We start from the raw sequence: 24322 nt of genomic DNA, 5'->3' as shown, positions 1-24322 counted from the left end.
CCAGGCCCCGCCCCAGCCGTGGCGCGCAGCGTTGTTTGCAGAGCGCTTTATTGGAAGGGGGGGGCCGGGCGGCGGCACCGAGCGGCCCCCGGCCCCCAGCCCCGGCCCCGGCCCGGTCCCAGCCCGGGCCCCGCCCCGCCCCGGCCGGCCGCAGCCCCGCTGCCCGGCCGCGAGCCGCCTCAGCCCACGGTGGCGGCCTGGAAGAGCTGCAGCAGCTCGCGGTACTCGGGGTCGATGAGGTCCGACGGCTTCTCCCCGGCGTCCGTGGTGGCCTCGGGGCTGGCCCCCAGGGCCATGAGGTACCTGCGGGGACAGCGTCAGCCGCGGGCCGCGCGCCCCCCGCCGCCCCCTGAGCGAGCGCCGCCGCCCGCCCCCCGCGGGGCTGTGCGGGCAGGGCCCCGGCCCCCGGCTCTCACCGGGCTATGTCGGCGTAGCCGTCGCTGCAGGCCATGTGCAGGGGCGTCCAGCCGTTCTCGTCCCTCTGGTGGATGTCGGCGCCGTACTTGACCAGCAGCTTGACGCAGTCCAGGTTCCCGGTGAGCACGGCCTCGTGGAGCGCTGCCATGCCTGCGAGGGACGGACGCTCAGCCCCGCGGTTGGCGGCGGCCCGGGGAAGGGGGGTGCCAGCGAAGCGGCGTTAGCGGGGAGATGAGTTTGGAAAGAAACAAACACCGAGGAAGCAAGAGGGGCTGCTGCAGGTTTCTGTTTCCCTTTCACAGCCCAAATGCCGCGTTCAAGGTGCAGCGCCTGGCTCCCCTGCCGGGTCAGGCAGCACAGGCTGAGGGACTGCAGCGCGGTGCCCGAGGCTCCTGAAGAGCCCCCCGCCAACAGCCCGACCTGAGTCCCTTCCAGGACACCCACGGGCACAGCAGGAGGGTGTCTCGAGGGTCTTGCTCTGCTTGCCTTTCAGCAGTCCCTTGCAGAGCAAGCGATGAAGCAATCAGCGTACATGGGAGGAAGCCTGGGTCATTTGAGACCGTGCCTCCATGGCCATGTGACGGCAGACGCTGAAGCCAAGTACGAGAAAGAGACAAATCTGGGCTCTGAACCAGCCTGTATGGTTCAAGGCATTCCGTAAACAATTTTTAGTGAGGCTGGGTACAAACATAACACAATGCCGCCTTCGTAAACAATTAATTCTGCAAGTCCACAGACCCACACGTGAGAGAGAACGATGTTTGTGAGCAACGGACAGAGCCAGGAGCAAGAAGCAGAACCTTGCTTCTCCGCACTCCTTTTGCCAAATCAGGACAGGAGATACGAGTCCTGCTGCCCAGTCCAGAGCTCTGCGTTCTCTCTCATGTTCTCTTTTTGCCTGCTCCTTTCCTACGCCACGCCACACCGGGTAGGTGTGTAGGTGCACTGTCGTGCCTTGAAGGGACCCTGACGGCAAATCTCCCCCTTTCCTGCAGTGCTGTTAAGGGGGGCGTTGGGGCAGTGAAGCAGGACTTGGGCCCTGCTGGCAATGGTGGGGGGTAGTACTCCTCACTGGGGAGGGAAAACAACTTGATTTCAACCTGCCGCCCTGCCCGGGGCAGCCCACGTCTGAGCTTTGGCCACGCTGCTCTCTCGTCTCCCTTGCAGTCCACTGAGCCGTGCCACTGCCAGCCCCAGCAGCACTCACCAGAAGGGTAGATGGTGTCCAGAGCGACCTTCCTGGCACGGATGAACCTGCCCACCTGCTCCAGGTCCCCCTGCCTGATGTGGTCCTGAAAGACGACGTCATTGGGGAAGCGCACGGTGCGCGATGCTCTCAGTCTCTGGGCATACCGACTGTACCGCGGCATCGAGACGGGGAAATAGTCCTTCATGCTGAGCGCAGCCTTAGGCCGCTGCCGAGGAAGAAGGGGGCAGAGGCATGTGGGGGCTGTAGGACAGCCCGGTGGGTCAGTGCTCAGCACTCGCTGGCCTCGAAGCACTGCTCTCCTCTTCTGCCTCGTGGTCCCGTTTCACCAGTTGGGTGGTGGGCGCTGAGCTGGGCGCTGCTGCCAGCCCTCCTGGGGCCTGTCCCCTGCTGGAGCCTGTCCCCTCCTGGGGCCTGTCGCGGGTGCGTGTCCCTCGCCGCAGGGCCCCTCGCAGCGTGCAGGGGCGGCGCTGGCCTCGTGCAGCTCCCTCAGGCTCTGGGCCCAGGACTGAGGGCTCCCCAGGCACATGGCGTTATATAGGCTCCCGCAGGCTATTTTGGGTTGGTGCAGCTCATGCTATTTGCCGTGATACTTTGTAATCGAGCCGCCCAGGCCCGTAGCCTCCCACTTTTGGGCAGAGGATGACGGCTCATCTTACTGCCCACCTGTTGATGTGCCCATCCAAGGGGTCAAATCCATTGCATGGCTAGCCTTCAGAGCAGCCCAGGGCCCCGAAAACAGAACTGCCCCACAGCATGTCCTCACAGCACCACGAGCATGCCAGGGAGAAAACACAAATCCACTCAGCAGGCGAGGGGAGCTGGCCGCACACATACTGAGTAGCGAGCCTAACAGACATGTCATCGCTGTGGTGCGAATGCATTCAGAGCCACGTCACTTTCCTGTCGGTGCGCCAGCTGACTGGAAGGGAGCAGCATGAGCTGTGCTTCCCCACACGACCGCAGGACGAGTGCAGCGAGGCACGGAGCACGCTGCAGCACCGCAGTACTGCCGGTGACCTCGTGAGGCTGGGGCTGCTGCTGCTGCTCCTGACGCAGATGGAGAACCAGAATACAGTGCCTGTCCTCAGTGCCCAACGCCGCAGTCCTGCTTCAGACTTCGCACTGGCTGCTGCGTCAGGGTGGGCTTCTACAGGACAGTTTCAGGAGAAGAGCTCTGCTGCCAGCTGCTGCTGCAGTCAAAGGCCTGAAATGGGCCATCTACTCAGAGGAATCTTTCAGATCACCCAACAGCCAAGGGTTCAAGCAACAACTGCTCCTCCATCCTTTTTCCTGTCATAGTTTGGCCATTTCAGACACACAAGCACATTGCATTGTTTCTCACTGACGGGGCCTGCCCAGCAGCACACCAGGAGCAATCCCTGTCCCACGCTAAGTCAGAGCATTCAACTGCGCTGCTGCAGCTTGACCCCGTGCCAAGCTCCCACCAGGTCAGCCCATCTCACACCTGGGAACTGCCTGCTGCAGCTCTCCATCTTCTGGCAAATACAGGGATCTTGCTGTGTCTGCTCAGCCCTGCTTCAGGCACCACACGACAGAAGGCTGAACTGGCTGCTGCCGAGACAGAACACTTGCAGCCTGCTGTCTCGCAGCAGCGACGAGTTGTGTACACAAGATGCCTCCCATGGAGCCCTGCTCCACCAAGAGCAGCCGTGGTGCATGAGAAAAGCTCCCCTCCTCTGAGCAGGTCTCAGACTATAAACAAAAGAGAACCGCCACAGAGTGGCAGTCTTGTTTACGCTTTTAGTCACTCCTCAAAATGGACTTTTTTGAGCTGATTTCTAGGCAGGAGCACTCCCATGGAAATTCGTACTCACTTCTCTTTCTCTCCTCCCTCAAAATGCAAAGCAGCTTTCTTATTCAAAGCTGCTGCTGACAGCCAGCCCTTGGAGGCCAGAGAGCCCCTGCCCTCTTCAGGTGTCACAGCATTTATCAGCAGCCCCAGCACTGCTGCACACCAGAACAGGACCAAGAAGGGTCCTTGCTCCCAGGTAACTGCAGCAGGTCAGAGCCCAGTGTTGTGCCACATTTGTGTTCTACCATTCCAGTGCACCCACATTAGGTGATTGGCACCGGTAGCCTCCTGAGGTGCCCTCCAGATTCACTAGGCCTCCCCATGTGACATTTATAGCATATTTCCTTACAAAAATATTTTCAGCAGTAAGTGACTGGTGTGGAAATAGCAGCGTGGCTCACTGGATCATGTGAGCCTGACTAGCAGCACTAGGGGCAGTCCCAGGTCCCCCTGTAGGCAAATTCCTTGGTTAACTGCTCAGGAGCAATGAGGTCCCACCACCCCAAGCCAGCTGGCAGGCAGAGCAGCTTACACTCAGCAGCCCCGCCAATGCATGCTTACTGCTTGCAGAGCTGGTAATTGTGTACCTCCAACAGCTCATTTAATACAGTATCTAGCAAGAGCTTGAAAAGCTGATGGTCTTTTCTAAAACCACTTTGGAAGAATCACTTGAGAACCAGCCTGGAACTCTGATCTTCTTCCAGCTCAGGTCCAAATATTTCTTCCGGGTCCCAATAGATGGAGACAGAGTAGTATTAAAATCTCAACTTTATTTGGCCAACAAATGCAGTTCCAATGTTATTATAGCGGAATGCTAAGAGCAAGCCTGACACTGATCAGGCCTTTGAGGCACTCCCTTGTTCAAGTTCCTCCCCCAAACCCAGTAATTTTAAGTCCCATGTTTTAAGTCCCATGTTTGTTTTGCATTTGATGTGTTTTTAATCAGGCCCTCCCACCCCCCACCTGCCTGGTCAACCCATTCAAAATAATGCATGTAAAGTGACTGCAAAATAGTCTCGCATTTGATCAAAAGGATGGCAACACAGCTAGGTCTCATCTAAGCTGGTAAGCCAGCAATCACCTCCACCCTCAGAGCCTGCCACAGCCAGTGCACATAGTATTCCACCCTTCCAGGTGTTTCAAACAGTCATCTCCAAATGTCTTAAAGTACAGGGAAAAGCTGGCCTACATGAAGAGAAGCACCTTCATAACCACCTTCCAACCGGGACTGATGCAGTCAGCCTAATCCTTCTTCCCTTACAGATGAAGGCTCCAGGGAAGAACAGCTGAGACCAATAAGGAACCTGCCAGGTGGTAAAAATCAGCTACAGGCTTTAGTTTTCAAAGATAAAGGGAAAAAGCTTTCTTGGAAGGTATTAGTGGCAAGGCTCCAAAATGTTGGGCTATTAAACTCATGCTACCACTTCACAACCTGCTTCTATCCAGAAGAACAGAATACTTGAAACAAAAAGCTGTGTACAAAAAAAGTACATCACAATAAAAAAAAGAATGAACCCAGCTGGCAGGGCTGGCTACCTAGTGACAGATCCCTTTTCGAAAGTGAAAGAAAAAGATAGTCAAGTGTAAAGAGAAGTGAGGGTGAAGTGTTACTTTAAAAGCCAATCCCTGGATTTCCAGTCATTCACCTTCTGTTTTAAATCTTAATGGGTTTCTGACTCACTGGGCTGCGTAACAGCAGCCAATTTAGTGTCTGATTTTTGGGTGATGTAGATCAGTCTTCTTTACAACTCATCCTTTTGGATTTTCTGCTCATCATCACCTTCCTCGAGGTCTGTTTCTTCATCTGTCTCCAGATCCTCCAGATCCTGTGTAGTAGACAAAGATAACTACTTGTTTCTGGCATATTAGTCAGATCCAAAAACAACAGTTTCTCTAACATATTTGCTGCTGCCATGTCAACAAGACATCCAGAGACTACCAGGAGTAGTCAGTTTAGGAAGTTACATGTTAGAACCCTCTGAAAAGCAGCAAGAGCTCTTTAAGAACAAGCCCTACAGACACCAGCAGTTTGCACAATGACCAGAGGCAGCCTGTTTAAGTTTAGAGGTTATTGTACCAATAGTTTCCATGCTCTTGGTATTTTAGCCTCTCAAGAGGCATTTATTTCACACCCACCTCAAGTATTCTTAATAAAAGGAGTCCATTACAACAGGCCAGTGGCTAGCCAGGCTGCAAGTGAATTGACGGGTCACATTTTATGATGTGGACACTTTTGCTCACCAATACCCTTTTCCTGCCACATAACCCAGGATCTTCAGGGCTTAGGATTTGGTCACTCCACCCAAAGCAACCCATACTCTGCATTTTGCAGAGCTAGAGTACTGTATTAATTTATATTACTCACATCATCAGCTGCTGCCCCATCCTGTCCTCCACTCTCCAAGAATTTTTTGAATCCTTCTAGCGTCCTCTCCCCATTATAGTCAATTACCTACACAGGAAAACACATCAAGATAACTGTTACATGCACCTACAGAACCACACACCTGGAAAGGAGAATTATCTTTCTGAGCAACAGTTAACATGCCAAGCAAAAGGGAATTTAAAAATTCACCTTCACCCATATGAGACGAAGGAAAACAGCTCAGCCACTAGACTTCAGAGATCACTGCGAGGAGAGAATAGCCTGCAGATGAGCACACTGTCTTCTGCTATACTTCCTCTTTTCCCCACTCCCACTTCCCATCCCCAAACTGTTTCCTACAACCCAGCCCCCCTCCCAAAAGGGTCTCAGATGTCCTGTAGACCTGATGTGTTCTATCCCTACAGAAGGGAAAGCCCTCCCACAAGCCTGTCCAAAAAGGAACTCAAATAGGCAACTTCAACATATCTAGTGCTCCCTCATTATTTGATCTGTAAGAGTGTCAGCTGCCTTCTTACATTTCTGCCAGAGCCTGCAGGGAAGAACTTGAGTGTGGGAAAGCTGTGGATTTTCACTGCTTCTACTTCATTGGCTGTTGAATCCATCTTGGCAATGACAATGTTCTCATGGTCCCTGTAGGTCTCTCCCAGCTTGTCCCAGATAGGAGCCAGCTGCTTACAGTGACCACACCAGGGGGCATCTGTTAATTAACAAACATATTTAGCACCAACAGCCCAACAATTTAACACCACACACCACCTAGACCCCACGCCAGACAAGAGTTCACATTTGTTTTCAACTGATGCGCTCCCTTTGTGGCTTAGACTCTGTAAGATGCTTTCTCCCCAGTCCTGGTCATGAAGTATTTTGGCATTCCTTTTATACCAGTTACTTGGAATTTGTTGTTGAAAAATACGTACAGAACTCCACGAAAACGTTCTTATTCTCATCAAAAGCAACTTCTTCAAAATTCTTCCCAACTAGAACTTTGACAGGCTGTTTGTCCCAGTCTTCAGGAAGATCTTGGCTCATCAGATGGGGCTGGAATAGAAAGTGAAATTCAGACACACGCAATCTGCTGTACAGCTACTTGGAATGTCCATCAATGACATAGGCTGGAAAGCCTGAGTTAACCATACCCAAGTGCCTCCAGTCGTAGACTACAAGCAAATCGGATACATCAGTCACTTCCTCTTCTGCTAATATAAAGTTTACTCCCCACCCCAAAGTGTGAAAATGGGTGCTCTTGTGTGGGAAGAAATGCAGTTTCAGCTCTGGCAGCAATACTGTTTCCTTCCCACAATGTTATTCTCTAAGGACAGAGCTTAGCTACAGAGTCACTGCTGGAGTCACATGCATGTAACTACCTCCACCAAATTAGAGCCAAGAGCTCTTTTAACTGTGCCATGCAAGTTAGTACCTTCCTTGGCTCATTAGCAGAAAGAACAGCACAGCTCCAAGAAGCAGGAAGAGCAGACCTCAATTGTACTCAGGTACCAGCATGTAACTTGCTTTCCTACTGTCTTCATGCCCCAATGGTTTTACACTATTTTCAGCACAAAGGCTGCTAGATATCCTGTACATCAGTTGGGTGATTTGCACATTTCATACAGCTCTTCACAGAGAGCATTTTTAGCACTTGCTCAGCCAGTAGGTTTAGCATTAGCAGCATTATTACCTTGATCTTGCCCTCCAGGAATTTATTACAGAACTCTCTGATCTTGTCTGCTGTGAGGTCATCTGATTCGGGTTTGTATTTGGTCATTTCTTCCTCCAGGGTGATCAGACGTACAGCTGGACATTCTTCTTTCTTTAGGCCAAAGAACTCCAAAATCCTTTGATTGTCACTGTGGTCACTGTCTATGAAGATGAACAGGATCTTCGGAGGAAAGAGATAACATGATGAGGACAGGTATCTCTTGGCTAAAGATACTTTATACAGACACTCGTAGAGCTAGACAAGAGCTAAACAGCCAAGCCTGTTAGGAGGGCACCCTGTCACAGCACGCATGCTAAAGCTGCAATGCTTTAAGCAGCACATGTGCAAGCCTGGCATCAATGTTTAAGTCAAATCTAGAAGGAAAGTCATAAGTTAACTACTATTCCTTAATCGGTTATACAAGCCAGTGACTCAGACGCCTACTACCAAGAGAGGCAGAGGAAGTGCTAGCTTCAAGTCTTCCTCCACAGCTGTTAAGTGGGTATAGGCAGAGCGTTACAGCTCTGCAGGAGGTGGTCACATAATTCATAGTCCCAGCCATCCATCTTACCTTCCCTTTGAAGCTTCCAGCTGCACTCTTGAAATTATCCAGTTTCCCTTGATAGTCAGACACACTTTTTGGTAAGAACAGCAGAATATGAGTCTTGATCTCTCCTCCGAAGATTTTAGGAGCAGTCTGAGGAGTAGAAAATAAAACCGAAAATAAAACTTTGCTCTGCTATTCTCATTAGACCACAGAAGTCAGAATACTGCAGGACTGCTTTGAACAGCAAGCTTATACCTCCTTTCTCTTGTGTTCTTCCTTCACTTGATTCAGCTCTAGCATAAGCAATATTTGACCACTCCATAATATCAAACTAGTTCCAGCTCCAAGCTAAGAGCTGAATCTACATTTTAAACTTTGTTGCATTCATACAGTAGCTACGGAAAGGCCTCAAATATCTGAGCACCTACCTGTTCAGTGAACTCTATAACCAGAGGCAACTGATTAGACTTGATGAAGTTCAGTAAGTTATCTTTTGTGAGATCTCCTTCAAAGTTGTTACGGCCTTCATCAAACTGCAAAGAGAAATATGGTCACCACATTTTCACATAGAGAGCGAATCAAGGTTCTCTTCCTCCTGGCAAGCAGTTTTAAGTCACTCCCTAACAACCAGCCAGACATCCAGCTTACAGCTTAATGTTCTGCAGAAGCATGAAAACACTTGTGAAACAGGTCACCAAGAAGAACTTTTTGTAGCAACCTCATGGCACTGTAAAAGGCATTAGGTAGACCAGTGAGGAGCTTCCACAACACGGACAGCTTCCTGCTTAGGAGTTTGCAGCACCAGAGTAGATACACACACGTTAACTGGCCAGTGCTATGAAAGAAGTCTGACAGCAAAGCCTCACCGTGCTGTGGAAGTAGCAGCTTACTGAGCTCTACACAGTTGGTTCAGCCTCTATCATTACAGCAGACAGCACACGTTCAACACATTGCACTGTAGGTGCCAAATCCCTTCTTATATCAGACCAACACCTGCATCTGGTCAGGATTCTCAGAAACCAGCCAACAGCCTGGAGATGGAAATAGCTTTAAAGGAACATCAAGGTTAAAGAGAGGATGTGCAGAACAACACAGCAGTCCCACGGCACAGCAACCCTCAAGTTACTGGCAGAAGCAAGATAGTGGACTCAGATAACCTTCTACTAGAGGAAGCAAAAAAGTCACAGCTGAAAAGCTGAGCAAAACACTAAACATTTTAACATGGCAATGAAGTTACTTTCCAGAGTAATGCTCATGTCCTTAAAGCCTTCAAAGCAGTTGTTTGAAGGTCTTTGGAAGCATGGATAAGGCACACAAAGAATAAGGCAAGAACGATGAGCCACAAGGGCCAACAAACCCTCTTGATTTAAGCTCAGCTAACCACAGGACTCTGAGCCAAAGTCCAAAATCAGGACTGCTGGTAAAATAAAAGGCAAGTCAGTTCTTATGCTGTATTTGGTTACCACTGGTGCTCATTTTCACCTTGGTCTGTGGGAGACTGGAGACATTTTAGAACTCTCATGGCACATTACAATGACTACCAGTGTCAGAAGATAGTACATCAGATCAAATCCTCACAATTCCATTTGGTTGCTTAGCCCCCTAAGACCGTGGAATGCACTGCATAGAACTAAGCATGTAAAAATGGGTAGCACAGGTAACAGAGTAAACCCAGCGTGACCACCTGTTAGTGCTGGCTGCATCCTAGCCACTTAAGGCAACATCCTCAGTTGCTCTGAACTCAGAGCCAGATGCTACTACTCCCTGCAGCTACCGAAGAGATGGTTTTAACAGAACATTTCTATTTGGACTTGTGTTTGCAAGGATTTTTCTCAACTTTTCATGTCCTTCGACAAGTAGCTATTTCAGCCGGGTATTACCCATGAATAGAGTATACACAGGAGTCACATACCAAAAGCTGTACCTGCAGGAGCAGCAAGGTACAGGTAGTAATTCAGCCAAATCCAAATACTGCTGTCCTACACCAGCCCCAGCTTCTGCAGTTGTGAGATCAACTGGAGATCATCTCAAACTTGTTAGCCAGAAAACAGCCGGATGGGGCTTTGAGCAACCTGGTCTAGAGGAAGACATCCCTGTCCATGACAAGGAGGTTCAAACTAGATTTTCTTTGAGGTCCTTTCCAACCCAAACTATTCTCTGATCCTACGATAGTCTACTTGCACCCTTGACCATTTTAATCTGAGGAACCCTCTGACTTCACACCACAAAGTTAACTACAATTTCAGATGTATAGTGAAATGAGACAAGCTATTTCAGCTGGAAGAAGAATAAAGTAGGAATTCATTAAGTTCTTTAGCCTGTCTTAGGCCAGATTGACAACTGTGATTAGATTACACATCAGTTGGAACCCACAGCTGCACTCTATCCTACCTTGCTGCACCCATCTGTGCAGTACAACCCAATCTAAGGAACCTCAACTTGTCTTCTCAAGCTTAAAATTACATCCCCACATCTTGGCTTTTAATAGACAAGATGACATCAGGAAGTTTATTTCCGATTCTGTAGATGACCAATGTCCCTTCACACATAATCCAACAGCCCCAGCCTTGTCAGCTGAAGCTGCAAATCCTCTTAGGAACTTTGCTATAATCGCTGTGCAGCAGAACCCACAGCAATGAGACAGAACTCCTGGAAGCAGCCATCAACTGACTGCAGAGCTCAGTAATGGGTGCATTTAAAGCAACTTCGTTAAGCCACAATCTAACAGAATATCACGGCAAGTCATCAAGAACTTGGCTATCGTTCTGTTAAAGGCCTTTAAAACTCAAGAAGGGACACAGAAAACATTAGTTACAGCCATAAGTATTTTAAAGATTGTGTTGACCGTCACCGCACTGCAGCCAGAAACTCGAGAAACAGGAAAGTGAAAGTGAAGAAACGTTCTGAACACAAAGCTCAGAGGCCACACAGAGCCAGGGAGCTGCTGAGGCCGCCCTCTGCCGTCCAAAGGCCACTCCCCAGCCTACTGCTCCCTGCCAAGGGACTTGGCTCCAATTGCCCCCAAACAGGACCATGGACTCGGCTTTTCCCCCCTCCTCCAGTCTCTGAGGCTTGGAAAAGGCTTGAAAATTAGACACAGCACTGAATCTTCTGAAGTTTCATCCGGGAGCACCCTCTTAAATCTAGTTCTTATAGAAAAGGTAAGACAAGGAAAAAGACTCAAGTTGTGGTGGTAACGTTTGCACCACCCCGTACCTTCTTGAAGAGGACCACTCCGTCTTTGCTAAGCTGGTACTTGGAAAAGACATCGTCACTGGAGGAAATCCCAAAAGGAATGTCATCCACAGATTCTGCTGCCAACAAAAACTCCTTTGCAGCCTCTGATGTCAAATCCTGGGGAATAAAGGAAAGCATTTCACATGAGACACAAACCAGAGCATAAACATCCCAGGGCTTACCACCCAGAGAACTTGAAGATCAAGTAGGACAGGACAGCAAGTGTTTCACAACTTATGAGGAGCCTTCCCCAGCTGTCGGATCCCCATGGGGCAGAAGCAGGAAAGGCGCTGAACATACACAAGAGCCATGCAGAGGGAAGCACCAACTCTACCTTAAAGAAGCCGATGACAGCCACTTCATTGGAGTCCACCAATGTCTCTGCTGCAGCAACATCTGTCAGGGTAGTTGCAGCCGGGCCGGTGCGTTTCTTCAGCCAGCTGACAATGTCATCTGCTTCTCTGCCAGCTACACCAGAAAGATAGAGAACACCAATGCACTTTTTATCCTCCAACTAAGAATACAAAAATCCTAAGTCTTCAGAGAGACTGCTCAGCAGCTGGCTGATAGCTTGGGGAAAAGCTGAGATATCGTTTACGCAACTCCTTCTCTCCCCTCCTAGCATAATTAAGTGCATCCATAATCGTCAAGTCACTGTGCAAGGGCTCTCAGGAATCCACTCTTCTCACAACTGGTCTAGCCCAAGCATGCTCTTAGACTTTGATCAGCAACAGAGAACTGCTGAGATACTGCTGCTGTTTCAGGGAAACGTGCCGTGGCTTCCTTTCAAGATTCAGCACTCTGCAGGTTATTCTCAGAGCCCTGAACCACGGGGCTTCACATGGCTCATCTCTGCTGTGCTAATTCTCGATTACCCTTTTGTCTCAAGCTTTCTGTGTGGCCCTTTACCCAGCCGCTCAGGCACTTTTCACCTCTTGGTGCCACGCTGATTGAGCCAGGTCAAGCCAAGGCACAGCGCAGGCTGGGAGCGCTCTGCTTCCCTCCAGCAGGACAGCTCTGCCTGCGCCCACCACTCCCCGTGCTGGGTGCTGTTAGAGGACCCCCCACCCCCTCCACCCCCCTCCCAGGCGCAGCACGCGTGGCCCCGCTCACGTGCCGTGCCGGGCACAGCATGCTGCGCTCCCAGGAGCTCGCCGTGGACCTTGTCCGGCCCCGGAGCGGCGCCACGCGGGGCCCGGTGCCACGTCGCCGCCCTCTGCCCCCGGCGCTCACCTGTGTACTCGCGGGGGGCCGCCCGGTCGCCGTTGCGGAAGAACTTGATGGTGGGGTACCCGCGCACACCGAACTGCTGCGCCAGCTCCGACTCCTCGGTGGCGTCCACCTTGGCCAGGCGGATCTCCGAGCCCTCCGCGCGCAACTTCGCCGCCGCCTTCGCGTACTCGGGGGCCAGCGCCTTGCAGTGCCCGCACCACGGCGCGTCTGCGGGCGGGGCGGGGCCGTCACGGACCGGACGGGACCGGCCCCGCGCCCCCGGCCCGACGCCACCGCCCCCGGCCCCGGCCCACCACCACCACCGCCGCCCCCCGGCCCCCCGCCCCCCTCCCCAGTCCACAACGCCCCCCGCGGCCCGTCCCCCGCTCACAGAACTCGACGAGCAGGTACCGGTGCGCCGCCAGCGCCCGCTCGAAGGAGGCTGCGCGCAGCACCAGGACGCCGTCCTCCTCCTCCTCCGCCTCCTGCCCGCCGGGGCCCGGCTCGGCGCGGGGCAGCGCGGGGTGGAGGCAGAGCAGCAGCAGCAGCGCCGCGATCGCGGGCGGCAGCGCGGCCATGGCGGGACGGGACGGGCCGGGACGGGGCGGCCGCGGCGCCGCCTCCGCTTATAAACCCGCCTCCCCCCGCCGCCGCCGCGCCCCATTGGCCGCGCCGCGCTGGCGCCGCCGCCGCCCGCCATTGGCTCGGGGCCGGCCGCGCGGCTCCCATTGGCCGGCGCGCCGGGCGCGCCCCCCGCCCGCCGCCGCGGGTTGGCCGCCGGGCCGGCCGCGCCGCCGCCGGGCCGCCATTGGTCCCTCTCCTCGCTGCGGCGGCGCCCATTGGTCGGCGCCGCCGTCTCGCGCGGCCGCCCGCGCCCAGTCGGCGGCCGCCCGTCCTCGGACGTGGCAGTGGGGCGGCCCCGGCGGGCGGCACTGCGCCTGCGCGCGGCCAGACGCGCGTGGTGCGATCTGACTGGGCCGCGGCCGCCGCCCTCTGACCCGGCCGGAAGCGGAAGCGCTGCCGCCGCCGCGCGCCTCGCCGCCGCCGCGGGGCCTGCGGGCACGTGGCGCCAGGCCCGGGGCGGGCGGCGGGGCCGGGGCCGGGCCGGGACCCCCGGGTCCGCTGCGGGACGGTCCCGGCTCCAGGAAGCCGCCGGGCCCCTCCCGGCCGCCCGCCGAGGCGCAGTGGGGCCCCCGGGTGCCGCCGACGCCCGGCGGCCTCCTCACGGCTCGGGCCCGCGGCACCGGCGGGGCGACCCCGCGCGGGGAGCAGAGGCCTCGAGCCCCGGGGCCCGGTGGGTGCCGGGCCCTGCGCGCCTCGTGCGGGGCCGCCGCGGGCTCCGGGCTGCCGCAGGCCCCAGCGGGGCACGAGGGCCTCTCCCTGCCCCCCCCCCCCCCCCCCGCGGGGAGCGCGCCCGGCCTTTGGCTGCGGCGTTGGCAGCGGGCGGGTGGCCGAGGGCACCGCCGGCACCCCCCTGCCCGCTGATAAGGGCGGTGCAGGAGCCGGCCCCGCTGCCCGGCCGCGCCCTGCCGAGCTGCCAGCATGGCAACTGCTGGGGAGTCAGAGAACGGCTGAGTTGGAAGGGACCCGCGGGGATCAGCGAGTCCAAGGAGCAGCGAGATCTGCTCTTTGCTCTCCGTTCTTCCCCTCGCGAGGGCTGGGCCACGAATGCCCAAGGCCAGCAGGGCTGGGAGCACGGCGCTCCCCAGCTCCCTGACCGCCTGGGCTCTCTACAGGCACCACGAGCAGGTGCCTTTCTGGGAGCTCTGGCTGGGAACAGGGCTGGGCGCCTTGCTGTGGCCCAGAAAGAATCCAGGTTAACTCTAGGTGACGAAGGTGCCATTGGCAAAGCAGCAGCCAACACCTTGAGCACGCCACACAGGGCTGCAGGCCCAGGCATGTCGGGCAGCCAGGGTGGGGAATCAGCTGCTGCCAAAAAGATCCTGCATTCACACTTGGCTGCCTGGGCTGGTTCCACACAAAAGAGTGTTTGGGAGCCGCTGCCCTGAGCGAACAGCTCCTACCTGCAAGCAGGGTGAGGTGGGGGGTGCTCCCTTGTGTAGGGGCTGGGCTCTGAGCTCAGGCAGCTCGTGGCAGAAAAGCTTCACCCGGTGGTGCCGGAGGCAGGGTTTGCCAGCAGCCAGAGTGGTGTTTGCTGCTGCCAGCAGTTTGTGGGGTTCAAGGCAGGGAGCTGCTGCGCTGCCACACGTCAGTGCTGCCGGTGGGGCCCACCTGTGGGGCCAAGCTGCTGGTGTTTGCTCAGCGGTGCTGGTGAGGCAGATGGGGCCCTCTGACATCTCGGGCGTGCTGCAGCCCTCTTGTCCTTTTGGGTGCTGGTGGGGAGCCTTTCCCCATTGAATGTGGCATCCTTACAGCCGTGTTCCAGCATTCCATGAACAGTACACTTCTCTCTTCAAATCCCTTTAAACATCCCTCTGCTGCTGTGGCTACAAACACCAAAGTTGCACAGGTGGGGCACTGCCTGGCCTGGCTGTGTACAGGATGCTTCCTCTGCTCTCTTGTTCCCTGCTGGGCCCATAGCCTGGGACAGAGCAGCCCTCGACTTCCAAACCCAACCAGCCAGTGCAGGAGGGCCAGGCCCGTAACATCGAGCACCACCCAGGATTTAATGTCACCTCTCCCCCGACCTCAGCTTTCCCAGGCTGCCGTTTGAGTAGAGGTGCGTGCACCCCGCCACGCCCGGGGACCTGCAGCTCTGCAGCTTCACAGCCGCTGCGCTGTCAAAGATGGAGCTGCTGCACTGCGAGCAGCCGCCAAACCAGAAGAGCAGCCCGGCCCCGCCGTTGTGCAAACGCAGAGCCAAGGTTTACGAGGTGCAGCTCCTGGAAAGGGCTGAGGCCTCTGCTTGGAAGCCACGAGCAGGGAGAATCCCGTGGCCCACCCAGCCACCACGCCCGAGCAGAGCCCCTCGGGGTTTGTCCCAGTGCACAGCGGGAGCTCGGCTGCCAGGAGGGAGAGCCCGGCCGGCAGCCCTGCAGCCGGCACTGCACCCTGGGGGGAGCTGGGCGGTGACCGCTGAGCCACGGCAGACCCCGGCAGCCCCCCGACCTCACCCCCCGCCACCCCCACCGCAGGACCCATCTGGCAGCAACGCCAACGTCGGCCGTTTGGGAAAACTTGCCAAAGAGCCGGAGATTGCATCAGACAGGAGCCGGCCCTGACAGTAACTGCCCGCAGAGCGGCTGTTGGGGGCCGCCACAAGGAGCCTTTGTTCGTTTTATCGGCACATCTGGGCTGGCGCTAACCGACACCGGGAGGGTGACGCCTGGGTGCCTGCGGCGCTGCCCCTCGGGCCCCGCTGCACGGGGGGAGGCGGCCGCAGCGCCCGGCTGGGCTCAGCCGGGGGGGATGAGGCAGAAGCGAGGCGTGAGGCAGGCGCAGGCCGTGAGGGTGCCGGCAGCACTTCCCCCCCGGCTGCAGGTGGCTCCTGCCCTGCTGTCGCTGGGTCCTGGCACTTTCCTTTGGGCTCCGAGTGACGTCTCCTCCCGCTGCAGCCTCAGGCAGCCCTGGCAGCTTTCCGGGGCCAGAAGGGGCCCTGGCTCTCAGCACCGTCGTTTCCCTCTCGTGTCTGGAGCTCTCACTTCCCATTGCGAGTCCTTGAGCGCAGGAGCAGGGCTGAGCCATCTCTAAGGCTTCTGCAGTGCTGTGGATTCCTTTCAGTGTTTCCCAGTTCCCCCGTGAAGTTCCTTACCCACAGCACAAACACCGCGTGCTCTGTAACCCCCCAGGCTCTCACCACACATCACCTCCCCCGGGTTCTGCTGTCCCTCCAGCTGCTTCCCCCCTTCCCCTGCACAGGAATCACCTCGCTGCTGCAGGCAGGCCAGGGCTCAGAATCTGCTGCTCTCAGCTGGCAGGAGGCGTCCCCTCACTGCCTCACACCCGCCGTTTTCCCTCTTTCCCCTTCTCACCCCTCATACCGCAGGCCATAAAGAACAGAGCGAGCAGCAATGTACAGATCTTAAACACAAACCCCTGAGAGCAGCAAAGGATGCGGCAGCCTGGGCTTCCTGCCTGTTCTCTTCTGGCAAGGACTTCCCCAAAGTGCTGCTGCACAACACAGGCAATCCAAGGATTCTGCTCTTCTCCCCACCACGGCTGTTTGCAGGAATTGGCTCTGGGATAGCAGTTCTGCCACTTCCCACAAAGACCCAGAACAGACCCAGAAGGGACAGCAGGCAGTCAGTTCAAAGATTTTATTTAACTGTCATAAAAGGAGAAGCAGACGATGATTCCAAACCTGTTAACCCGGGTCTAGGATTTACAGACAATATGCACCAAATCAAATTAACAAAAATCTCTCTAGGGGCAGGGCAAGGGAGAGTTAGAGGCAAAGACGTAGCTATGAGAAAGCCACATGTACTTGGTCCCAGTTCTAATACAACCTCAACGTGGGAAGATCCAAATAAGAGGGCTGCGGAGCTGGAACATGCCTGCCGTCAGGGGCTCGTGGGCCCCAGAGGCCCCCATCGCCCCAAGTGCCGTGTCAGCGCAGCCCCGGGAGGCAGGCTGGAGTGCTGCAGGGGTCTGCTGTGGGCTCGGGGCACGGAGTCGAGTGTCAAGGCAATAAATACTGACAGGCCAGGCACAGATTTTAAAGGCAGAACAGATACATAAGGCATTAACCGCTTCTGAATACTTGTCCTTTGCAAGCTCTTTGTTGATCGCATCAGGAGAGCAGCTGCAGAAACAGACTAGTCCATCCTCAGCCCAAAACAGCCGGGAGGGCAGGTGCTGTCCTGGTATTTCAGTGCTTTGCAGCTCCTCTGGCTGCAATAAGTCTGAGGTGATGGCACCACTGGTGACTCCCGCACCCACCTGCCTTGCAACCCCCTCTATGCCTCTGGAGGTACCGGGGCTGCCCAGAGAGTCCGGAGACAAACAGGGACAGGGCTCTGCCAGGCCAGCTCCGGGCACTGGGAGGGTGGCCTGGGGAAGGGGCGGGATGTCACCCGGGGTGTCACAATGCCCTCCTCTCCGGAGATGTCCAGTCTCGGGTGAGGAATGGACCAGCAGCAAAGCAGGAAGTTGTGAATCTTTCCTAATACCCAGGAGGGGCGTGACCAAGCTGAGTGCCATGCCAACAAACAGGGGGAGGGCGGGTGGCATTTAAAAAGTGTAACAAGGGCAGGGCCCCCTCCCTAGAGGATACGTGTTACACATTAAGGCATCATGGTTACAGGGAACATCCACAAATGAAGGTGCCAGCGTCCTCGGGACACTGACTGGGGGGAAGGGGCAGGCTGGACATGATTTTAGCCAACAAATAGATTCAAATAGCTGCCTGGCATCAAGGTTCTTCAGCTACTTGGAAGCAGTAGCTGCCCTGAGCTGTGCACAGGAGAGCTAAGCACAGGATCCCACACCGAGTGCAGGAGTCTCCCCTTCAGCACCAACCAGAACAGAGGAAGGTGAGAAGCAGCGAAGCGCCTGGCAGGGGAGCGAACGCTCCCACCTGTGCTGGAACAGCGCGGCCCTGGGACGAGCAGCTGGAGATCAGATGCAGACAGCAGGGTTTGGTCAACGGATTCAGTGATTCTCTGGGGAGGGGGCACATTACAAAACCGAGCGCTCTGGTCAAATTTAACAGGGGATGGAAGGTAAGAGGGTTCCAATGTCAGCACTTTGGTACAGGGAGGGATTTCTACGGTAGCCACTGTCTGATTCACGCTCTCTGGGGATTGGCTTTGGGAAGGGCTAGTCCTTCCAATCCTTCTTGATGGTCAGGTTCCACTCCCAGGACAGGTGGTCAGTCTTATCATCATCTGTGAATTTGGATTTGATGTTGTAGCTGCCCCGGGCCAGCATGCCCTTGGGGGCTTCTTCCATGGGGGTCAGGAACTCGTACTCCTCTGCTCTGGGGCCATAGCTCCCAACCATGTACTCAGTCTTGTCAACTAGGAGAAAAAGAAGGAATGTAGGGAAGCTACTTAAGAGCCTCCCCTGCATTCGGGGCAAATGAAAGCAAATGAAGGGTCTCTTACTCCTACAACAATTCACAAACTGTAAAGGCCTCTGTAAGAACACGAACTGTCACCCACAATTAGCAGCACCATTCGCTCCAGGAGCAGCCCTGCAGGCAGTGCCTCCCCCCAGCAGTACCGCTATCCGCACACAATTGATCTGATCACCTCTGGGCTCCAGGACCACAGGCTGCCACCCCAGCGCAGGCCTGGGAGCCTTCACACGCTGCCACTGGCCAAGCGGCACAGACGTGGCCGTGCTTCCCACTAGAGTCTGCCTCCTCCCATCGCGAGCAGCTGGGGCAGCAGGCAAGCCCCCGCCACAGCAGTGGAAAGCGCTGGGAGCCTCACACGAAGCAGTACCCGAGCCACAACGAGGCACTTACTTTTCACTCCTTTCCGGAACGTGTGCTGAATGTACTTCAGCCCTGACACAATCTCCCTGTTAACCTGCAGAGACAAGCAAAGGCCGTTGAAGACAGATCTTTTCCACACGCTGCCTGCCCCACCCACAGTGGCCTATTTGCTCCATCCCACTCGTTTTGGGGCCCAAGCACGCCCTGTGCTGGGATTGCAGTAGTCAGATGCTCCCAAGTTCAGTGCTGTTCACTTTTCAGATCTGAATTCTTACCCTAAAGGAGATTTTTATCCGGTATTCCACACCCTCCTTCAGCACAAACGCCTGCTTCTTGTAACTCTCCAGGTCACCTGCAAAGAAGGGAGATGGTGATTCGGGGTCCCTTTCCATCATGCTCTGGGATGGATTTAAGTTGCAAGAGGTGATCAGGACAGGATGTGCAGCAGCTGGGGACTGGACCCCTACTGCACACACAGCACGCAGTTTATCCTTTTATTTTGTGTTTCAGGACTCAACTTGTTACACTGCTCGTGCTACCTGAGGTGGGGAAGCAACGCCCTACGAAAGGGAACTGCAGGCAGCAACGCGGCTCATTCACGGGCGTCGCTTTGTAATGTCTGCCCCAAAGCTGTCACCATCTCGAAGCTGCCATCAGCGTCGCTGTGCTGGAGGACAGCCGGCTCCCCCGTCTGGCAGCTCGCACATCTACAACGCCAGGGCAGGCAGTGGAGCGGAAGCAAAAGGCCGCTGCTCAGACAGGGGAGCTCAGACACAAGGAGCAGGGCTTGGAGCGGAGAATCCTCTGTGGCTGGGGCAGTGGCTCTGCACCCAGCGAAGGGGCAGGAGGGCTCGCCCACCGCGCCACCGGTGCCTTGGCAGCAGCTTCTGGAAGGCCCCACGTTAAAGCAGCTTTGACCTGGAAGGGCCGATTCTGGTTCCCAGCTCACCTGTCAGGTCCAGCTCCAGAGGGCCGGGAGCAGTAGCACAGACCAACGTCAGTTTGGTCACCACCACGTTTGGAGCGTTAGGGTCTAGAAGACAAAGAAAGAGGCTCTCAAACACCCACCCCTCACACCAACCAACACATCGTTCCTCCCAAGGCAGTTTTAGAAAAAGCAAGAACAGAAGCAGGGGCTCCTTGCTGTGTTCTGCCCAGCCCTGTCTCTCCCTGAGCATCTCCCCCTCAAGGCAGGAGGAACCCCTCCGTCCCCGCGCCCTGCTCCAGGGGAACAGAGCGTCCCAGGGCTCACCCGCAGTCACGGTGACGGCACCAAGCAGCGCCTCCTTGTACTTGCGCAGGCTCTCATCGTCCTTGTCCAGCTCCTGGATCTCCTGGATGCTCTTCTGGGCAGGTGGCTTATAGTTGACGGAGTGCTCGTCCTCCTCGTTCTCAGCTGCAATCTGGGCCAGCTGCTCTGCCGTTGGCTCCTGCTCTGCCATCCTCACACACGCGACTTACACTGAAGGGAGGAGAAGTGAAACTGCAGCTTCCCACCCGCGCCGGCTCCTTCCCAAGCGGCACAGCCCGGCAGCACACAGAGCCTGCCCAGCACGGCCCCGTTACTCCACGGGCTCCCTCTCACGCTGGGGCCCTGCTCAGGCTGTCCCTGGGGGGACACATCCCTGCCAAGCGCCAATACCCCGCAGCCTGGGCAGATTCCTCCGGTAGCTCAGGTCTCACGTTCAGCCCACACAAAAGAGAAACATCGGCCTCTGCATTGCGTTCATAAGCTGCAACAGGCAAATAAATACCCCAGGCCATAGGAAACACAACTCCTCCACAAGAACACCCGGGCAAAGCTTTCCCTTATGATAAACCCAGGCCCAGAGCAAACCCAGCCCAGTTCTGCCTCTCTCCAATACGGCTCCAGCCGAGACCAGGGCTCTGCGCACCACTGGTCCAAGCGCCAGCAGCCCCCGGCTGCTCTCCCTTCCTCAAGAAATGCCGACTCGTTAAAGAAGAGCCAGGTCTCCGCCCGCAGCGTGCTGCACAGGTTGCACCAGGTCAGCCAAGCACCTTTCTCTTCCCGTCTGAGAGGTGACTGCCAGCAGCACGCAGCTCAGCTGCTCCGCTTCTCCCAAGGTGCCTCCCGACCAGGAGAGGATCCCCCAGCGCTGCCGTTCCTCACCCCGCTCGGGGCACAGCGACACGCCCAGCCCTGCAGGGGCCTGGCAGCGGCTCCTCGCCTTTGTCCAAAAATATGAGGAGCGTTCTGCCAGGCTGCCAGCTCGGATGGCACCGCGCACATCTCCAGCCCCGCCAGCGAACGTGTGGGGCAGAGAAGGGAGGGCAGGGGCGGGGGGGCCGAGCCCAGCCACAGAGCCCCCGGCCTGGAGCCCCCAGGAGTGGGAGGTGCAGCCGGGGCTCTTCTCGCCCGCAGCCAAACCTGGGAACGGCTCCGGAGCCATCCCGGGCCGGCCGTGCTCCCCCCATGGAGACTGGCCCACCTCTCTGGGCAGCCGGCTGGTACGATGGAGCGTTCCTGCTGCTGCTGGGTGTTAAACGTGACCAAAGGTTACCCCTGGGCTCGGGGTGGGGAAGGTGTGAGGGTTCGAGATCGTTCTGGGGGCTCTGGGTCTGTGGGGGGAGCTGTGCCCCTCACACCTCCGCGCCCCTGAGCCCCAGCAGCCTGCGCCCACCCCTCAGCTCACAACAAACCGGCCCCCCTGCGGGGGCTCCCCAGAGCCTGGCACGGGATGTCACGGAAATCTGTACTCAAAAGGCCACTCAGCTCACACTGTGCGTGAACTGCCTGGATTTCACCCGGGTAAATCCTTATCAAACCCAGCCACTTCCTTTGGGCTCCTGTCCAAAAAAGCTCCAGCCTTGAAGGCTCCCAGAAGTGTTCAGCAATCACTCCCTCAAGCATTTGTTCCCCTACTTTAGCCCCTTACTTTGCCCTGTGCCTCAGCTCCAAGCCAGGCATTGCCCCCAGGCTGCCCCCCCCCAGCTGAGGAGCTCCGGGACCTCCTCCAATGCCCGCAGCCCCCAGGGAACGGCAGCGGCCGGGTTCCAGCGAGAGCCTCGAAGAACCGCGGGTGACTCCCGAGGTCCCTAAGGCTGAGCCTTCCCGAAGGCGTGGTGCAAGGCCCAGCCGTGCCCACATGAGATGAGCCAGGAGCCGTGCGCTTGTTCCAGCAGCACCCCCAGGCACGCGCTGCCTTCAGCCCCGGGCTGGGCAGAGGCAGAACTCCTCAGCACCGGGCCGGCGAGCACCTGCAGCGGCTGTCAGACAGCTCCCGGGCTGCAGGAGCTCAGCAGGCAGCAGCCGCAGGCATCGGCGCAGCAGGGCCAGGCCAGGAGCTCGCTGCACAGCGCCCGGGCGCTGCCGACTGCTGGGAGCCGAGTTCTGGGCCCCGGCACCCCCCCGGCAGCGTTAACAAACGGCTCTCCCGGCCAGCACAAACCCCCGGAAAGGATGAGCAGAATTCCAGGCAGCAGCTTGAGCCAGGGCCCAGCTCTGCCAGCAAGCACTGGAAAAACATCACCGTGCCTCTGGCACCCGGCCTGCCGGCAGCAGGGCCCGAGCAGGCACAGAGCCCCCCGTGGGGCAGGCACAGAGCCCCCCCGCGGCAGCTCCTCCCGGGCGCCTCCTCCTGGCACGTGGCCACTTCCCGCGCCCTGGGCCAGAGAGGAAGGAAGGAGGCTCCCGGTGGCGCAAAAACCTTTTTGGGGGCCCCAACCTCGCCCTTCAGGCTTCCAGGACAGAGCGTTTGTCGCTGCTCCAGTCAGCAAAGCGGCTCTTCCCCAGGCGCGTGCCAGAGCAGCCGTCGCAGCGCCAGGCAAGGCAGAGCCGCGGGGCTGGTGACAGCAGGATGCGGGGCCAAGCGCCCCCAGCAGCCACCGAAGCACTTCCCCCCGTCTGACAGCCGCGCGCCTGCAGTTCCTCCTGGATTTTCTGGGTATTTTTCGTGCAGCGCCCAGGAGCCAGCAGCAGCGAACGCGAGAGCCCCACCTGCTGCTGCAGCGAGAAACTGCCCGGGAAGTCACTCCGTTTCCGGACAGAAAACGAAAAACTGCGACTTCTGCCCGGGCGGGAACTGAGACCCGGGGGCAGCAGCGGCAGGAGCTGCTCGGAGCCTCTGTGGGTCAGCGAATTGTTTCGCATGTCCACAAGGCAGCCACGGCGGGGCCGATTCCGGCAGCCCCCACCCTTCCCCCGTTCCCCATGGGCACAGGAAGGCCGCGCAGCCACCCCGCAACCCCCAGGGACCCGGTCCAGCCCACGACCATTTTTGCGGGGTTGCCTTCCCCCAGCTCAGTTCGCCGACCCAGCTCCCTGCGCGGCTGCACAGGCTGCGGGCACAGGAAGCCCCCAGTGCGGCCACCAGCGGGGCCGTGCTGTCGCCCCGCGCGTGCGGGAGCCCAGGGCAACAAGTGACGGCGGGGCTGGGCCCAGGGGACCTCAGGCACCGGCGCTGCCTCCCCGCACGAGGCCCCGCCGAGCTCCCGCCTCGCCCGAGGCTGAGCCCCGGCACCAGCTCTGGGCAGCGCTGGCTCACAGGGGAGGCTCGCAGCCCCCCGCGAGGTGCCGGCCGTCTGCCTGTGTGTCCGCGGCAGGGAAGCGCTGAGCCCCGCACGCTCCCGTAGCGCACCGGGTCCGGGAGGCCCCCGCAGCCCCCCGCTGAGCCCCGCCCCGCGCAGCCCCGGGCGGGACGGGCTCCGCTCAGCACCGCTGCAGCTCCCTCGGCACGGCCCCCGGGCACGGGGCCGCAGCGCCGCGGGCCGGCCCCGGCACCCGCCCGGCCGCAGCGCGGGGACCTTCCCCCAGCCAGGAGCGGGGCCCGGTGCGCGGAACCCGCCGGGACCCCGCGGGAGCCCCGCCGCTCGGCCCCTTCCTGCAGCCGGGGCGGGGCGGGGCCCGCGGCTGCCCCCGCCACAGGGCCCGGCCCCGGGACGCGGCTTCCTCCCGTCAGCGGCGCCCTGCCCGCGGGGCGCTCCCGGCCGGGCGGGGCCGGGCGGGGGCCGCGGGAGCTCCCCGGGAGGGGAGGCGCCGCCCCTCCCCCCCCCCCGAAGGTCGTTTGAGGGCGCTCGGGGCCGGGCCCCCCCCCCCCGGCCGCTCCCGTTCGCGCGGCGCCGAGCGGCGGGGCCCGGTCGGGCCGCAGCGGGCGGGACCCGGCCCCGCGCCCCCCGCCCCGCTCCCCCGCCCCCGCCCGTCCCGGCTCCCCCCGCCCCCCCGCCCCGTACCGGCCCTGCTCGCGCTCCGCGCCGCGCTGACACCGCCGCCGGGATCCGCCCAGCCGCCCGCGCACCTCCGCACTTCCGGGCCACGCCCGTCACTTCCCGTTACGCGAGGGCGGGGCCCGCGCCTCGCTTCCGGCCCGGTAGAGGCGCGCCCATTGGCCCGGGCCGTGCGCGCGCGCGATGAGGGGCGGGGCCCGCCGAGCGGGCGGGGCACAGGAAAGGGGCGGGGCCCGGAGGGGGGGCGGGGCTTGGGGCGCGGGAAAGGCGCGCGGGGCGC

At 58.2% G+C, this 24322-nt stretch overlaps 3 protein-coding genes across 3 annotated transcripts; all 3 read right to left on the bottom strand.

Moving 5' to 3' along the window:
- Positions 1–31: 31 nt before the first annotated feature.
- Positions 32–2143, bottom strand: PPP1R27 (protein phosphatase 1 regulatory subunit 27). The gene is made up of 3 exons (XM_082775241.1): positions 1625–2143; positions 417–567; positions 32–303 (listed from the first exon to the last, which is right to left on the bottom strand). Exons 1-3 carry the CDS (start codon positions 1809–1811, stop codon positions 180–182), a joined length of 462 nt encoding a protein of 153 aa, XP_082631367.1. The 5' UTR covers positions 1812–2143; the 3' UTR covers positions 32–179.
- A 2053-nt stretch (positions 2144–4196) lies between these two features.
- P4HB (prolyl 4-hydroxylase subunit beta) lies at positions 4197–13142 on the bottom strand. Its single transcript, XM_082774810.1, has 11 exons — positions 12910–13142; positions 12540–12746; positions 11641–11774; positions 11286–11423; positions 8498–8602; positions 8094–8219; positions 7502–7702; positions 6744–6864; positions 6342–6523; positions 5806–5892; positions 4197–5266 (listed from the first exon to the last, which is right to left on the bottom strand). Exons 1-11 carry the CDS (start codon positions 13094–13096, stop codon positions 5183–5185), a joined length of 1572 nt encoding a protein of 523 aa, XP_082630936.1. The 5' UTR covers positions 13097–13142; the 3' UTR covers positions 4197–5182.
- A 3578-nt stretch (positions 13143–16720) lies between these two features.
- ARHGDIA (Rho GDP dissociation inhibitor alpha) lies at positions 16721–24147 on the bottom strand. Its single transcript, XM_082774627.1, has 6 exons — positions 24049–24147; positions 20111–20320; positions 19808–19891; positions 19134–19210; positions 18889–18952; positions 16721–18436 (listed from the first exon to the last, which is right to left on the bottom strand). The coding sequence occupies exons 2-6, from the start codon at positions 20298–20300 to the stop codon at positions 18237–18239; spliced, it is 615 nt and encodes a 204-aa protein (XP_082630753.1). The 5' UTR covers positions 20301–20320; positions 24049–24147; the 3' UTR covers positions 16721–18236.
- Positions 24148–24322: the final 175 nt, after the last annotated feature.

This window comes from Aythya marila, assembly GCF_965140915.1.
Source record: "Aythya marila genome assembly, chromosome: 18".
In the NCBI taxonomy this organism is placed as follows: domain Eukaryota; kingdom Metazoa; phylum Chordata; class Aves; order Anseriformes; family Anatidae; genus Aythya; species Aythya marila.
Note: the sequence above shows the minus strand (reverse complement) of the source record. Positions and strands in the feature narration are given on the sequence as shown.